This window comes from Balearica regulorum, chromosome 2 (genome assembly GCF_011004875.1).
Source record: "Balearica regulorum gibbericeps isolate bBalReg1 chromosome 2, bBalReg1.pri, whole genome shotgun sequence".
Taxonomy (NCBI): Eukaryota; Metazoa; Chordata; class Aves; order Gruiformes; family Gruidae; genus Balearica; species Balearica regulorum.
In genome coordinates, this window is record NC_046185.1 from 5,356,160 (window position 1) to 5,374,670 (window position 18,511).

The 18,511-nt window shown below is 41.0% G+C and overlaps 1 protein-coding gene across 3 annotated transcripts in view; it reads left to right on the plus strand.

Moving 5' to 3' along the window:
* Positions 1 to 18,511, plus strand: part of TRAPPC9 (trafficking protein particle complex subunit 9) — a 530,046-nt gene that overhangs the window by 505,929 nt on the left and 5,606 nt on the right. For all 3 annotated transcript variants that reach the window (XM_075743254.1, XM_075743256.1, XM_075743255.1), the window contains one exon: positions 12,502 to 12,725. In XM_075743254.1, coding sequence (XP_075599369.1) covers positions 12,502 to 12,725 — 224 coding nt within the window. The remainder of the gene's footprint in view (positions 1 to 12,501; positions 12,726 to 18,511) is intronic.

Consider the following 18,511-nt stretch of genomic DNA (forward strand, 5'->3'; position numbering starts at 1 on the left):
CTGAAAATTTTTGGGAAAAAATTCCCTTGCGCTGAAAACTTTTACTTCTTTAGGAGTTTAGAAAGGATGAGGACAAAATGATCCTCTCTCCTCTCCTGTTTTACGTAATAAGGTTAATGAAACCTCTCTGGGTTTGGATGTAAGGGTGGTAAGTTTTCACTAAAGGGGCATATCCCGTATCCGCAGTTTGGAGGCCATACTCAACCAACAGCCGTAAGGATGTAGACGGCAGCAGGAGACATTTTTTAATACTGCCCTCCCAGGGCTATTGCTTTGGCAGAACTGTTTCCGTGACTGGAGTGGCACCCAGGACCCCTTGACGTGCACTCTCAGTCTTTGTATTAACACTGCAAGGAAAGTTGCCTTTTCATATGAAACCAGTAGCTTCATTTCTCAGACCAGTTCAAAACAGCAAAAGCTATTTTTCTCCTTTGCTTCCTTTTTTTTCTCCTTTTTTTTTTAATTTAAAAAAAGGAAACTTTTTTTTGCCTGCACCACCAAATAAAGACTCCATGAAATACCTTTTGCCACATCCCTAGATAATGTAAATCCATGGATTTTTATGAAGTTAAGAATCTGGTCCCTGCAGGTACAGAGGTGATGGAGTTTGGGAGGATTTTTTGTTCGTGTTTTATAGGGAGAAACAAGGTGCAGTCAGTATCACTTCATGTAAATCCGCAAAATGATACATGACCTCAGAGGTACAACTAAGGAAGCAATACAGTCTTTCTATATGTTGAATTTTGAGTACTTTTAGCTTCAATTTTGTCAACTTTGTCAACTTCCCTATGCTTTAGAACCTCTCTTCATTTCCTAGGCATTCCATTGACGTGTATCAAACATACACACGTAATTTCAAAATACATAAACCATTGAAAGATCGCACCAGCGAGAGCTTGTCGGATGATGCAGTGTTGCTTTGCCTGCAGCAGAGGGTGAGGAGTTAATAATTTCTTTTCTCTGCTTAAGTGTCTGTGGGTCTCTAGAAGGGAGAGCAGACACAATACTGTTTCTGTAGATGAGCTGATAGCTCTGGCCGGTCTGCGCACAGAGCCTTGTGCAAATAATTCTTAGAAAAGAGACCTAATCAGCCGCCGCACTACACTGATTTGCACATAATTGTATCTGTCTTTTAAAAGCCGAAGATAAAAGGCCAGAATTTGACACCTGCTCATTGCTCATTTTTCCAGCGGCTCGGTGGGCTGGAGCACGGTTGCAGGGTTTGAGCGAGGAACGGTTTTACCACCCGAATGGCCAATTAAAAGGAGAGGGGTTTGCAGGAATGCTTTGCAGCGCTTGACAGGTGAAGCTCCAGGCATGGCTCACAGCCTCGGGTACAGAGAGGATCTAATTTTTTACTCTCTCTAGCTGAACACAGCCTTTCTTTTCTTCTCTCCACCCCCCCAATATTTCATTTGTAATTTTATTTAAACCCGAAGTTTTCATCCTCTCTGAACTTCATCGTTATGATATCTGAGGTCTTCATTCTCTCAAAATGCAGTGATGGGGAAGAAAGGGTTTCTGGGCTCTTACATTAACTCTCTTATCAAGTGTTGTCCTTTCAATAGTATTATTTTTATTTCAATATACTTTTCTTATGGTTGAGTTTCCTTTGAGGCTCTCTCTCCCGTCCTGCATGTCCTATAAATCCTCAGCTTTAACGTTCATTTTAGTGTAAGAGTTGGTCCTGCAAGGAGTTGGTACCTCGATGAACCAGCACAGGGATTTTGAAAGCTTACAATTAAGATGTTTTTCTCTATCTTCTGGCAGTCACCTTCCCCTCTCAATTCTTTTGAGCAGCTTATGCATTCATTTCTGCTCAGGGAAAACTCCTGACTGCTCTTCGCAGGGCAGGTTAACTCCTTCCTAAATTGTCTCAGTGTTCCCACTTGGAAAACTGGTGCAGTGCTCACTTCCTTGCCTCACCAGATAGCCCTGAGATTTGAGATATACAGGTATAGTTATTTTTATTTAAGGTTATTTATTTCTGATTTTCTAGCAATGCTGACTGGACATCCCAGGAAAATAGGTCTGTATATTTCTAGGTGCCATACAAATTGTTCTGCTAAGCTCTTACGAACATGAATATTGTTGTCCCTAAGAGCTTATAGTCTAGTATTATATATATACATATGTATGTGTATATATATAAGTATTTTTTATATATACTATGGAAGTATATATGCTATATGAAAAAAAAAAGGTTAGCAAGGAAGAGGAACAGGGGAAATAATATAACAGAGTCATAGGAGAGAAGTAGTTTTGCACACAAGTTGTAGTCCATAGGTAGCAATGAGCACAACTTGCCACCTCTGTAGCAATCAGACAGCAGGGTTCTGCGAGTATTACCGTGTGACTTCAGTGACAGGTTTCACCTTGCCTGGGAAAAGTTAGGTCAGTATGTGGGGATTTAGCCTGGGCTGAGCTCTACTGCTTTAGCTAGAAAGTAGACAAGCTGGGAATGATGTCTATGCAAGGGGCCATGTGTACATAAACAGGTTATAGACCTATGTTTGAAGCAAGGTCTTCAGTAGACTAGAAAGGAACTAGTTTGGAGGTGTCAAAAGCAGAGATGAAGAGATTTTAATTGTTAAGGCTTATAATCCAATTAGATCTTAGACAAGGGTTTGGCAATGTAGGCAGAGCGAAAAGGTCAAATTTGCAGAAGTTTTGTAGAAAGTGGCATCAGGATTTAATCACAGACCGGAGGTGTGAGTCATGAGAGGAGATCAAGTTAAAGAGAAAGCTGAGATTGGCAGGAAAGGCTCTGATTTTATTTCTGAAATTAAGACAGGTATGGAAAGGAAAGGATTTCATAAAAAATTCAGGAGCTAGGTTTTTAACATGTTCAGTTTTGGCAAGTAGTAAATTATTAACAGAAAGATCTCAGAGAGAGGCCAAAAGTTGTTTGGGCTGATGAGTCTAGGCTTAAAGATTTCTTGTTTTCAGTAAGTTTGATTGTTATTTGTGTGTTCATATCCTATCTAACAAGGAAGAATATGGATTTGTGTCACACAGGATGACTAAAAACTACCACCTACATATATCTATTAGTGCAATTCTTTTGTGAATTCAGATTGGATTTTGAGACAGGTCATGATGTAAAAGAAGGATGAAATCAGAATAAAGAAGTTCTAGCACCATAGTAGGGCTTGATAGTTTCCAAGCCACATCTACCTGGATTGCTATCTCATGTCTTAACGCAATAGTGGCAGAATGGACTAACCATCCATAGGGAAACCAGTAAAAATTTAACTAAATCCACTGGTAAGCAAAGCAACTTAGAGTCATTAGGCTGAAATATGCTGTGACTGAAATTCAAAGGAACTTCATTAAGAATATGTTGATTTTAATATGCACCTCTGCTTTTGAGCAACTCTGGTCTGTAGACATTAGCCACATGTAGTCTAGTAACCACACGTCACACCTTCCCTGTACATAAAGTGCTGCGATACAGCGTTTGTACCTGGAGTTGTTTAATATCTCTCATTTAGCTCAGGTCATTGCGTTTCAATCATGGTTGGGCTAAAGGAGGCCCATGAGGCTCAGTGTCCTAGTGCTTATATTTACACAGTTACTGAAATGTGGTAAATCATCTACCTGCCCGTTAATAAGGGGTTATATATTATCTTTTACCAGGCTTTGGCTGCTCTACAAGGATACAAAAATTCTTATGGCATGGACATCTCATGTAATATTTCACCATCCTTTTTTAAGACAAGCATGGAAAATAGGTCATGTACCCACCATTTTTCTTTAAATAATCAGTATCACTTTTTTTTGCTTTCTTAAGGCATCCTGCCCCTATGTTTCTATACATCTGGACATGGAGATACCTGCTGTCTCATCTCTCTTCTCATCTGTGTTTGAGTTCCTTCTGCTTCAGATGGTACATTCTACAGGAGCCCCAAATACTCAAATATGACAATTATACTACACATAGGATTAATTTAACTAGCAATTTTAAAAAATAGCTGTCTGTTAGGTATGATCCCTTATCTATATAAGAGTCCAGACCACCACTATGTGCCTGTTGAATAGATAATGCGTAAAATACTGTTTCCACTTGAAATGGTAGAAAATCCAGACAGTTTCCATTTCCCTATTGCCATATGCAGTGAGAATTTAGGTAAGTAGATTGTGTAGTAAAATTCAGATATTTGACTTTACATGCACAGAGTTGAGTACAGGGGCCTGGTTTGTGTCTCTGATGTTAAGTAGGCATTGCTTCTTTTGTCACCATGTGCAAGCTCACTACTATCTCCATAGGAAATGTGCCATGATCACCACCCTTGTCACTGATTTCTAGAGCAGGTAACACTCCCTGGAGGTCTCCAATCTACGTAGTGTCTAGACTAAACCTGCTTTGAGATCAGACAGACTCCCAACCCTGCACATAAGGGTACAGACTCTTTTTTTACCATTAACGTTTCAGCCACAAGTCAGAAACTCTCACAAAGGTTGCATGAGACCTTTAAAAATTTCCTCTGCAGAGAGAGAGGTTTGTCTCACATCCATCATTGCAGAATGACAGAAGGAAGATGAAAATTTTAAGTCTCATTTGCAACCAGTAAGGAATAAGGTGATTTTCTTTCAGTAAGCTGTAGGTTAAGGCATGTTAGTCACGATCTGCAGCGGTTTTGCACAAACCTGCCAGTATACAAAAAGTAGTGTTATATGATATATCCTAGTATGGGTTAGTTTTATTTGAATGTAATATAGGATTTCTCCTTTCCTTTCCTTTCCTTTCCTTTCCTTTCCTTTCCTTTCCTTTCCTTTCCTTTCCTTTCCTTTCCTTTCCTTTCCTTTCCTTTCCTTTCCTTTCCTTTCCTTTCCTTTCCTTTCCTTTCCTTTCCTTTCCTTTCCTTTCCTTTCCTTTCCTTTCCTTTCCTTTCCTTTCCTTTCCTTTCCTTTCCTTTCCTTTCCTTTCCTTTCCTTTCCTTTCCTTTCCTTTCCTTTCCTTTCCTTTTTTTTGCTTTCCTTTTTTTTGCTTTCCTTATAAAGTTTTCAATAACCTCAAATAATATGCAGATCCTGGGATGGTGAAATTTCAAAACACAGGCATACACTGTATGCAAGCCTGACCTTCTGGCTGTATAGCAGATAATAGAAAGTTTTCTGCAAACCTGCTTGTGATGAATAGATAAAAAGGAATTGGCCCACATTCAGAAATGAGACTATTTAAGCAAGCTGGGGCTATGTCATGGAATAGTTTAAAATAAGCCAAAAGGAGCTCAGGCTCACTGGAAAACCCAGAGTTCTGAGAATTTTAAAATTTTAGGGGTCTGCCTTTGAGCATTTAGGTTAGGACTGGACACAAGGAGTACAAACTCTGAAGTGATTTTCACTTTTACAGCAAATTGGGCAAATCACCAAATGACAGGTTATCATCTTGGCTGCCAGAAGAGGAATGAGACAAGCAGGTGCCATCCGTGTGCCAGCAATTTCACAGGGCAGGAGAAATGTCTATCTTAAAAGATATGTGCAAAATAAAATAGCTCACACCAAAACCAAAGAGATTAAACTCAACAACTCATTTCTTAAATAAGTCCGTGGTTAATGTGCATTCAGGTTTACTGTTTGAAGATCCCAAGGAAAGGCTGGAGGCAGGCAAACCCCAGAGCGCTAGACACGTTCACGCTTCTCTTTTCAATCGCGTGACCCTGGTACCTAGAGTTAATTGAAGAAGATTGTACTAGATCTAAATGTTTACAGCCGAGATCAAGTAGCACTGAAAGTGAATGCTGATCACGTGTCTGCCAAGGATAGATTTGGAGATTAAAATTGGACATAAACATTATACTGATTTGGAGGAAGAAAGCTTACTCAATCCAAATGAACAAGGTTGAAACTTCCTTTCGCAAGCCGGTCCTGCGGGGCTGCTGCAGCATCCTCAGTCTGTTGTCATCACAGAGTTAACAACAGACACAAACTCGAAACAATTTGGCAAGAACGATAATCGGACCAGTCGGGATCTGTCATCAGCATACTGGCCACTGCAAAAGAGTGATTAAATAGGAAGACACAGACAATTATCAAAGACTAATTGCTTATTGTTGCTAGAACTATATTTTAAATGTGTTTTTCTTTTTAATTGCTTTTGGAGTGAATAAAGTGTCCTTAATTCAATTGTAAAATGTTTGGGAATGGGAAGTCTGCCAGGAATCAGGCAGCTCAGAGGTCTTGTGAAAGCAATTGCCTCTTTCATTACCCTATATTCATGTTCAGTCATCCCATCCTCTGCCAACGTTCCTGTTTTCAGGTCCGTGCCCCTATGTGAGCTGAAGGTCTCTGGGTTGTTGGTACTTGCAGGAAGCTGCGCTAGTTTGTTCATATCTTCTCCTGTATTTTTTATTGATCCCTGTCCAAGGGCCTTGACCCAAAGAGGAGCTGAACTCTTGAGGTCCGTAGGGGTTTTGGATCAGCAGGCTCTGAGTATAAGGGCACTTTCCAGGACAGGACTAGCAGTGGTTGACAAGGTGAGATGTTCGTGTAATTTGAACCTGATACAATACGAACATCTGTATACCTCTGTGATCTGTTACTATTGACTGCAATGAAATTATGCGGGGGATGGATTTGGCTCAGTATAGTGTCAGTAGAACAATGAATGAACACAAGGATGTTATTCCAAGTTAAGATGCTCAGATTTGGTGTGAGAAGCAGATCCAAACCACATACAGAAGATTTTATGGAAATAGCTATGAAGCTGTCGTGTTATTAAATAACCATTCAGCATTTTCATGATGAGAGTGACAGGGAACACAGCTTTTATATTCATAGAAATATCTTTTGTATGGATGTATTCAGCTCTGAAAATACAGCAGGACCTTGTAATGGTCAAACAAATGTAACCAATGCTATATCTATGTGTAAATAATTTGCATGAATGGTTTAAAAATGAAAGGAAACTGGTCTACATGAGGGAGAACAAGTGGGAAGAGGGGAAACAGAAACAGTGTTTAGATTCATATATTGGAGGAAATACAGAAGAAGATTCAAGAGGCCTGTTGTCTCAACAGAATGCCACATGTTACCTGCCAACTCCTCTAAGGAGCCCGCTGAACCCCAATAACAGGCTGCTAAAACTGTTGCTGACCTGACATGCAGCATGAGAGGAGGGACAGGGAACTTGCTTGTTCCTTGGAGACAGGCAGGATCAGCTTGCTCTGTACACAGAGTTTGCCCTTAGAACAGATTTTTTTCTTTCATCTGCATAATATGTAAGATCAGAAACAGACAGAATTGTTCAACCTATTTCTAAATGAATGATTTAGGGAAAAAAAAATTTAAAAATAATTCTCTTTGCATTGTTAAGTTCCTTGCAAAATCCTGAACAAACATTCTTGCAGAAGAGGACAGGAAAAAAAAAAAAAAAAAGAAAAAAAAGAAGAGTTGTTCCAGACAGAATGGCTCTTTAGGGCAATTAGATGTAAAGCTGGGCTGGGCAGACATTTTAATCAGTACTTTAGATTTGGTGAAGACAGAATCATTCTACGAGACTTCTACTGCAGTGATTCTGGCTTGGGTTCTTGGTCTTTGGCTTTCCTCCATCGAAGTACCTGATGGGCATTATCTAGAGATGTCAGTGTTGTTGCTGCTCTTCTCCCCTCCTCAGACCACATGTCTCCCAGTTGACAGACCAAGATGAGTAAAACTAGTATTTTGGAACAGCTCTAACAGCATAAAAAAATGGTTGATTGACTAAAATTCCCCAAACTATCCCAGCACAGCTGAGCAAGAATTGCTTTGCTGGGACTGATGATCTTTTTTACCTCTTATGTGAGAAGTATTTACTCATTTGGGCATCTCTTGCCTTGAGTTTTGTTGACCCAGTTGTTTGTGCAATACCATGCTTCTGTGAGGTGTTTGCTCGAAGGCTTGAGACAGGTTCCCAGCTGCAGCGAATGGCAGAGACCAATGCATCTGCTTCAGTTTGGGATTCGACATCCAGTTTAAAAGCAAATATCCAATGGAAATTTCTCCATCGCCCACTGTAAAGATGAGCACAAACACCCTGCCTTCCTCTGCAGCCTGTTTTTTAAAATCAACCCAAACTTGAGTGAGAATAAACATTGCTGGAATATGTGTTTCCACTGAGATTAAACATGTATTTGTTTGTGGCTTTCCGAAATTAAACTTTCACAGTGGCAAATAGGGAGTTGGATGCAGAAATGCAATTAGCCATGACTCAGGACTCTTGACATACAGGTGGGCCAATGTGTTGCGAATGCTCACAGGGGAACTTGACAAAGTAGCAAGAACTTACTATGAGCAGAGTAAATAACACAAAATATTATTTATATTTGGTATTCATTTCCAAGCTGCTCCTTTGGGTGATGTAGACTGAAGTGCATCTGGCAGGTGATGGTAAATGATGTTTTTCTTGTGGAATAGTGGTTGTCTTCCTGTTAGTAACATTCCTTCCCTTTTCTTGAGTTTTGAGATCCTGAAAGACGGACACTATATGAAATCTGATGTATTATTTTCATATAATGGTCTCCCAGCCATTGTGGGGTCAATAAGCATCACCTACCAACTGGGCCATGAAGTAGTTTTTCCAACTAAAAGGTGAATTCATTGAGATCTTAAAAGGCTTGGCTAAGGCCATCAGTGAAAAAGTAAGGCTTTCTAATTACCCTTATCACCCATTCTTTTGATGATCTTAAGGGTCTTTTCCAACCTAAATGATTCTATGATTCTCAGTGGCTTGTATCATCCTCTGCCTTCCAAAATGTGTCAGACACTTTGTCCCTTGGTACAATAATCACTTAGAGAAGGGCCTAGAAATAAGATACCCTGCGCTCCCTCGGAGCTGTCCTTTGCCTGTTCACGGGTGCAGGGTAGAGATTGTGTCTTTCCTTTAATTGTGGCTATCAAGCATCGCAGAGTAATGTTGGCACCCAAGGATGCAAACACAGTGGATGTGTGTAGGTAAATGAGCGGGAGAAGAGAGGTGGTAAAAAAAAAAAAAAAATAGCAGCAGCCTTCTATTGGCTAATTAAAGTACCTAAAAAAAGGATTTAACTTTTAATTAGAAGGAGATTGCTATGTCTTTGTGCTTTTTTTTTTGCCCTGACAGCCAAAGTTTATGCTTCCACCTTTTTAATGTAATTTACATAAGCTGCTTGCATTAAACTTGGTCCTTCTAATTTTCTGAAGTACTGTTTGTCTTGTATCTGAATCTTTGGAGGATGGAGATACGGCCACCACTGTCTTCTGTGCTAGCGACTGTATCTTCTGATTCAGAGCTACTGTATACTGAAGCCAATAATGATTCACTCTCACAGCAGTGGTGTGAGCAGTCTCAGCTTTTATATGCCATCTGTGTGAGTGAGCTGAATCTGCAGAAATGGGACCCTGTACACATGGCTTTTCCTCTGTTCATGGATGAAAATATTAAAGCAAATCCGTATGGTCCATGAGATGTTTTCTGTGTCAGGAAGGGAGTAAAACTGCCTGTCAAACCAAGCTGTTCTCTCTGATGAAAGGGGACTGTTTTTAAACACTCCTTTCCATAGTATTTTGCACGCCAGCCATGTGTGTTTTCTCATCTGACATCTCATGGAGATCCTTGGCTTCGGTACTGCAGGAGGGAAGGGTGTGCTGGGAGGGAAGGAAATAATCTCTCAATATGTACACAAGCACATGCGCACACACACTTCAATCAATCTTAGATTAATTTAATTTCTTTTAGGAATACAAAAGAAAATTAATCTGATTGAGCCAAGTTCAATTGCTTCCCTATTTTTTGGATTGTCTGTTTTCACATGAAGATATTGGGAAGCAATGCTCTGAGTTATTATTAGATACAAAGGTGGAGACAGAGGGCAAAGGGTTCATTTAAAATTCCTACAGCAGAGCATTGAATTTGAAAGCTAAAAGGCAAGCTGATGAGCAGCTTGAAAATAAAGATTCATCCATTTAGCTAACTGAGTATTTCTGAAGGTTCATGCCGGTCTGGGGAGCTAAGCGTTCTCACAGCTGTAAGACCTGCTGGCTTGAGGAACCAGAAAAAAAGGATTTAATTTTTTTTTTTTTTTTTTTTTTTTTTTTTAATGAAAGCACTTACCTTGCAGGGAGAAGCTTGAAAACATAAACTGATATAAAGTCATGAATTGATATAAATGCATTTCTTCTGAAGGAAGCAACTGGACTTCAGTTCTGTGGCAGGAGGCTGGGAAGCATAAATATTACACACACACATATTTTTGTGTTTTGAAAAATTCAGGTCAGTTAATCCCAGATAATGGGATACCATTATAACCACTTCACCTCCATGATCTTAGGGCAATCCTGCCAGAAGCAATTTGATCGTGTTGGGCAGGAGAGCCCATAACATTAGAGTGGGCTGTTGCAAAAGAAATCCAATGCCAAACAGGTTTTGTAGCCCTTTCCTAAAATGCAATGGTGATGATAACTTCCTTTCACAGAATCACAGAATGGTTGAGGTGGGAAGGGACCTCTGGAGGTCATCTGGTCCAACTCCCCTGCTCAAGCAGGGCCACCTAGAGCCAGTTGCCCAGGACTGAGTCCAGACGGCTATTGAATATCTCCAAGGCTGGGCACTCCACAACCTCCCTGGTCAACCTGTGCCAGTGCCCAGTCACCCTCACAGTGAAAAAAGGGTTTCCTGCTGCTCAGAGGGAACCTCCTGCATGTCAATGCCTTTGGTCCTGTCACTGGGCACCACTGAAAAGAGCCTGGCTCTGTCCTCTGTGCACCCTCCCTTCAGGTATTTATACACATTGATAAGATCCTCCTGAGCCTTCTCTTCTCCAGGCTGAACGGTCCCAGCTCTCAGCCTTTCCTCATAGGAGAGGTGCTCCAGGCCCTTAATCCTCTTTGTGACCCTGCACTGCACTCTCTCCAGTACGTCCATGTCTCTCTTACACTGAGGAGCCCAGAACTGGACCCAGCACTCTAGGTGTGGCCTCACCAGTGCTCTTGTTGTGAAAAACTGGGCATCTCCTTTGGAAAGGGAAGTTTTGGCACAGGGACTGGTCCAACTGGAACACCAGTATGGGTGTTGGATAGCTGCACCTTGAGCACTGCTGGGTTTTTTTGTGCTTGCTCTGCCAAGCCACTTGTTTCTGGGACTTGCTGCTGCATTTGGGCAGCTTTGGTCAAGGAGGGGTTTTCACCTGGGTAGTTCAGCTTTGCTGACCTGACCTCTGGAATAAATGTCCCTTTCTGAACTTGTTTCTTCTTTGGCACTAGCGGGGTTTTTTTTTTTTTCCCATTTGCTGCGCTAAGGCTTGTTCAGTTTGCCAGGCTAAAGGGCATCACGAGAACATGCATCACTTTGTAGTTTTACGTCTAAGGCAACAAAACGAAAATAAGTAAAAAAAAAAATAAATCATTTTGGTGTAGAATGTTTTCCTGTGAAAGCTCCTGAAGCATAAAAATAGTGTCTTTTCATGAAGAGGGGATATTACTAATGTAAATCCAGTGCTGTTGGCTGAGGAATAATATGCTGTATGTCATAAGGCAAACAACTGGAGTGATCGAAATGCCTCATGGGTGTATGAGATTGTGGGGATAGGTATTCACACAGAGGATGCTTTCTTACATGTGCCCAGGGCTTTCTCTTATCTCTGAACATGAAGCCATAGTGAAATAGAAATGTTAATGTATTAATAGTGCATTGGAGATAACCCTCATCTGAAAAATACAGTAATACTGCACAACTGGGAACCCTTTCAGAGCAGGGAATTGGACTAGAAATTTCATAGTGTGTTGGTAATGAAACATTTTGGTTCTGTATAAGCAAATGGGCAAGGTTAGTGGACACATTACTCCAGCTGTCATTGTCCCAGCAGTAACCAATTTAGAGGCTTTATATTTTCTGCTATCCCAGTACGGGAAAGAAAAGTAGAAAGTTAAAAATAGAAATCCCAGAATAAATTAAAGTGCAAAGAGTGAACATGCTCGTAGTACCGCTGTATAATTTTAAAATCCCTTTTTTCTTTATAATCTGGACTTTAATATATGTATTACATTGCAAATTCTGGCAGCGTCTGTCCTGCTCCAAAAGGTCACCTCCATACAGGAGGATTTATTCTGGCTGTAACATGTGAACATGGGCATCCAGCCCTGGATCTATCCAGCTACTATTTGTATTGATGTTTCCTGTTTGTATTTCCCTTCACCTTGATTTGCAGGAGAAGCGTGAGAAGTTGTCTGTGGCTTTGGCCTTCAAGGAAGGATGTTAAAAAAATATCTTCTGGTGCCTGTGTATAGATCATAACTGGGTTTTTTTATAGCGCTTTCGACAGCTGTGGACAGATGTCAAACCTTCACAAACTGGTTTTTGCAAGTAGTTTCCCTGCAACACTAACCTACACAACATTGCAACGTTGGATTTTCTTTCCTAAGATTAACCGTCATGGACTCTGGGTTTCATTGAGGTTACTTTTTCTTTTTAAGTTTCCTATCAAGATTAATACAGTTTCTAAAGCAGGAGTCCAACATAATGTGGAATTGTTTCTTGATTTGCAGATATCCTCGTTGATGGCAAGCTTTGTGACTGTGATATCGTGGTGGACTGCAAAGTAGGGGACCCCATCCCGTTGGAGGTGAAGCTGACCAACTGGAGCAAACACAGCGTGGGGCCCTTCGCTCTCACCGTGACCCCCTACCAGGATTACCAAAATGGGGTGCACAACTATGAGCTGCAAGATGCTATCACCTTTGTGGGATCCAACACCTTCTATATCGAATCAGTAAGTCTTTCTATCGAATGGATGGCGTGCATTTGCAGAAAAGCTCTTCGTTATTCAATTGTGCATTTTAAGGCAGATTAATTTTTTGAAAGCACGACGATTATGGCAGTTATTGCTAAAGGTGCTGCTAGGTTTGGGGATGTAGAATCATCTCTCTGACATGGTTTAAGACTGTAATTTCCTATCATGTAAACTCCTAGTAAACTATCAGAGACAGTAACTTCTGGTCACTCCAAATCTGACAACATGTGAATGGGTAACCTAGATAAAATGTTTAATACCATATTGCCAGTCTCTTGAGCCATCCAGTGCAGCCTGCAGTAATAGAATTAAAGTAACTTTTTCTCTTTAGTCCATAAGAGATATTCCCCAGGCTGAGCCAAGGAACTTGGCAAATCAGTTTTAGTCAGGTCCTGAGGAAATGCAACAGACTGCAAAAAGAAAATGCTAAACATTAATGACCAAGATGATGAGCTGGTTCATTTCCTTGTCGCTTAGCATACTCTTATAAAAGCATAAAGAAAAATAGAAAACATGCTTAAAATGGGACAAAAAAAATTCCTTTTTGAGAACAATTGAGATTTTTAATTTTTTCTCTTTAGAAAATTGAAGTCTGGGAGCTTTTTGCTTCTAAGGCAAGACACTGAAAAACCTCCCAGATAAAACTACTTTTTCCTACATCCTTCCCCCCAAAACAGCAGCAACAACAACAAAAAAAAAACAGGAATGAAAAATATATGGAAAATACTGCAGAGTCGAATGAGCAGTATTTCTGGTAACTTATAAAATAAACATGAAGAAGAGGGTGAGTGGGATAGTGCTTAGGACCTTTGCTTAGGTCAGCTCTTCAGATATTTAATAAAATGTACCTGTCAAAACTGAATATTTAAGTGAACCTTAGTAAGAAAGAAATTAAAGGTTAACCACAGGGAGTCACCATGCATATTTTTCAATTACGCATCATGGGAAGAAAACATTTCAAAAAGCTAATGAGCATGGAATACACCATCAAGTTGAATTTTAATCGGGGTTAGCTATATTCTTAGCTGAATAATTTAAATATGTCAACAGAAATAATCAAGAGATGGCTTTCTTTGACTCTTTTTTCTGACAATGTGAATTTTTTAATCAGAGTGGCAGTGTTTGGATGCCCAGCTGCCGAAGGGCCTGACCCTCCAGGCTAATGAGGGAAAAGGGAGATGTCAGCGTGATGTATTCTTACCTTCTGACTGAGTCTCCTACGGGGCAAAAAGTCAGGAGGTCACATCTCTTGTGCCTGCCCAGGCAGCCTTCTCATACGTTACAGTCCCTGCTTTTGCCCCGTTGTTCTGTATTATGACATTTCTCCTGTAAACACAGTCCCCGATAAGTTAAAAATAGACTTGTTTTCTGTTATTTGTCCTCCTTTTCATCCAAAAAGGTGAAATGAAGAAAATGTCGACTCTTAGACAAGAAGTGTTATATTTCGCGATATCTAGTATTGATACTCGTCCTACACAGGCTCCCAGAGAAAATGCTTAGTCATATTTCTTTGAGGCATAGAGCCCTGATCATAGAAGAATATTCTTCAAACAGTGTATCTAATGCTGTCAGAGCCCCTTTCATCCCCCGTAATAACTAATTCAGTAAAGGAAAAAGGATTTCAGAAAGCCACACCTGTTTTGAGGACAAGAAGAAAGTCCTGTTTTGTGCATTGGATGCTTCAGGGAAGAACAAACACGCTCAGAATTGTGTTCATGCTCTGAGTTTGGCAGAAACTCAGACGTGGGTTAAGAAACTGAAGAAGCTCATGGTTGGGTCAGATGAAAAAATTTCACTTTCTCTTTTTTATAAATGAAAGCTGAGACACTGGACCAGATTCCCTGCTGGTGTAATTCAGTGCTGTTCTGTCGAAGCTATTAAACATCCGCCCATTATTTTTATAAACTGAGGTCATGGGCACACGATTATTTTGCTTGTTTAATGGAGGTGGCTTGAGATGCTACTGTTTCCCAGCGGCTTGTTTCTGCCCCTCTGCGTGAAGATGCTCCCCTCTTCCCCAGCAGATCCAGCGGGAGGGATGGTGTGACCATTCGTTTTCGTGCAAAGTTGGCCAGTTTAGCAAAAACTATGTTTGTCAGCAGTTTAAGCTAATTGGACTGACTTTACACGACACTGGCAAGGAGGTGGTGACATGATTTATTGCACTGCCGAGCTGGGTGGGAGGAAGGATGGAGAACTAGCGTATGGTTTGGCGTATGAGTAGTGTATGGTCAAGTGGGAGCATCAGGTATTACAGCAAGAGAAGATACTTCTCACGCCCTGAAAATTTGGTCTGCTGTCATGCTGATGCAGAAACTACATTATTGGTGCTCAGCTGAATTTGATTTCTCTGGGGAAAAAAAGCAAACCCCAAGCTCCGTCTGCTTTCCTAAATATTAGTTTCGTATTAAACCTGATGCTCAGCAAATCACAATTATTTTTCTTTCCCGACTACAAAGTTTCAAATCAGTTTCTGCTGCTGTCTGGAAGACAGGGGATATATACAGGAATTTTCAGCATGCACATGCTGCTTTGCAGCATGAATATGAATTGTTTAAAGGGTAAAAGTTATACGATTTTGTATTTCTCTTTCTTGTGGCTTGAAGTCCAGGTTAGATTATTTATCTTGGAAGGAACGTAATGAGTGCTTATTCACCTTTATGTGCTCTTACTTCAATTTGATGCAGCAGTCTGGGTTTGTGTCACAAAGTCTCTGCTGGGATATACTACTTCAAAAAGCAAATTCTTTTACTGAAAATTTTAAAGGATAAAGAGATATTTCCATGCATTTTAAATGTAAAAGTAAAATCTTTGTTTTTAAGCACAGCTTCTAATTTGGTTAACCTTACCTTTCTATGTTTATATTTAAAAGGTGACTTCATCAGTTATCATTTAGATAGTAGACATTTTTGTTCATTGTGGGGTTTTGAAGCATGAGATAACATGGTGGATCCCCACCCATTAAAATACATTGCATTGATTTATTTTTTTTATCTCACATCACAACTGGAAGTTTAGCTTTAGCCATATTACTAAAACTTCTTTGTTCTTACCAATTTTGGGTTTTTTTTACTAATTAGTTGATCAGACACAGTTGCTTCTTGAGAAATTAAAACAAACAAAAAAAATCTTCTATGGAGATTCCTGTAACTACCAGCAATTCATCTTTCCTTGTTGTTCTTGCTTTTGCCATTCCTATCCTCAGGAAGGTTTTTATCACTCACAAGCTCAAGTGATTGGTAGTGGGAGATGAGGAGAAATTCATTAGTAGATGGTCATTTTGAATCAGTTCAGAAGCTATGATGAACATTTGCTCACTTCTGGCAGGTCCTCTGTGGCCCATCTGGAACAAATTAGTTTTCTTGGCACTGTTTTACTCGCACTGTAAACTCTTTGGGGCAGCGAACAGTAGCTGGCACTAGCCCTAATCTCCAACTGAGCTCCCTAAGTACTACAGCAGTATAAATAAGTAGTAATTAGTTCTAAGCAATCACAGTCCCACATGGTAGCCTGAATCAGGGAAGGATTAGGAAGGAGCTAGAAACTTAATTTTTCTTCTATCTCAGTGGAACAGAGGAGTAATGTGGGCATTTTTTTTCTTGATTCCTCAGTCATGTTTTTCTGGGGTAGAGGCTTCCCATCTTTGGTCTCCATGTAAAGGATTTGGTGGAATTTTAGTAAAATCTCTTTTGACTCTGACTCGATTCAGCAAGCTTGTGTTCAATGGCATCCCAGCTTGGCACGTATCTAGGTGGTGTGCTGCAAGATCGAATGATATACGAATTTGATCTGGATCAGCCATGAGTATGTGATCTTCACGTTTCTCGTATGTTAGCTGGATCATGCATTGCAATCAGTGGGATGGTGTGTACTGTCAGCTACAGTGGAAAATGTCTGACTGGTGTACCATTCTGAACAAGTCACCCTGAGCTCCCTTCACAGGCAGTGCAGAGCAAGTCAGCAGGGTTGATGGAGTTTAGGGGATATGTTACCTCATTCTACATTTAATCTGATGAATTCTTGCATTGAACAGCTGGCTCAGATGTGGACATCCACTTTACAGACATTTGGGTGGATTCAGTTCCAAACTGAGACATCTGAATGAGTAGGTGTTACCATGGATGCTGGCCAGCTAAGCTCCCATTTGTCAATGGAGATGTTGTCTGTAGTTGGTAGAACGTGACTTACACTAGCATACATGCCAGGAGTGAGATTCAGTTGCCTAAAAGTAGATGTCTACCATCATTTGGGTGCTGTGGCTACCCCACCTGGCCTCCACCTATTGCCAGAAATCCTGTAAATCATCCCGTAAATCTTGCCAGCCCTGCGCAGATATTTCAGTGCCTTAGGTCATCCCAAATGCCACGAGGTGCCTATGTTTAGACTACTGTATCCTGACTCTATAGGCTGGCCAGCTGGACCATTGTGTGATTGCTCCACTGGCTGCATTGAGCAGATGTCTTCTTACTGTAGAAGGAGCTTGGATACCTAGTGTGCAGAGAGACACCTAAATGTAGGTGGTTTAACCTCAAAATTAGTCCTGTGCCCAGTATACCAGTTGGGTTGGATCTGGCCCTCTACTGACCTGACTGCTGCTGATGTACTTGTCTTCTGGGAATGTTTGTAGGCAGCTCCACTAGAGAGGCAGCCTTACTTTCCAAAGTTAGTTACTATTTTGGAAGAAACTTCTTGCAATTTCTGCAGACCCACTTGCATCTCAACAGTGCAAAGGTTTCAGGCTACTTTTGCTTCCCTGTTTCTTCCCCAAACCACAAGTATTGATTAGAGCAGTGGTTGTAGAAGTGGTCATACAGATGTGGATAGTCCCCAAACCATGAAAGTTGCTGTCTGGTCTGTGCATACTGCACACAGTGAGAAGGGCTGCAGACAGAACTGGATACATACCACTACCAGCCTCGCTGGTTCTACTTATTTATGATGAAGAAACTGATGACTGGTGCAGAGACTTGTGCTGTAAAGGCAGGAGGAATGAGCAACCATGTAGGCAGAACTTCAAATGAGTGAAAAGACTGTGTTGATGCTGATGTGCCTGAAGCTACCTTCCTACTTGTTAAGGTCTCTGATCAATGCTATTACAGGTATTTCTCCATGGTGCAGCTAAATTAGGAAAATGAACGGGGAGTTTGAAAAAGGTATGGGTCCTGAGGAGGCTTAGAATCATACAACCATAGAATGGTTTGGGTTGGAAGGGACCTGAAAAATCATCTAGTTCCAACCCCACTGACATAGGAAGGGACACCCTCCACTAGACCACATTGCCCAAAGCCCCCATCCAACCTGGCCTGGAACACTTCCAGGGATGGGACATCCACAGCTTCTCTGGGCAACCTGTTCCAGGGTCTCACTGCCCTCACAGTAAAGAATTTCTTCCTAATATCTAATCTAAACCTACCCTCTTTTAGTTTAAAGCCTTTGCTCCTTATCCTATCACTACCTGTCCTTATAAACAGGGGTTCATTTGCTGTTTGCCTGCACCCATTGCTGGCATTAGTCCCTGCCTCTGTCCTCCTCTGGATGCAAGTACGCATCAGTTCCAGTGAGGTGGAAATAAGGCAGGCAGCTCCAGGAGGAGGGGAAGGAAGCAAGAGGGGAGACTGCTTGCTGTTGTTCTGCATGTCCAGACACAATGCCAGTGGGCAAAAACTTGTATCCAGTGAGAAGGAGAGATGCCAAGCACAGGGGTCAGGAGAACAGCTGTGGCTGCTCTGATCACTCACGTGGATGATATGACGCTGATACAAGTT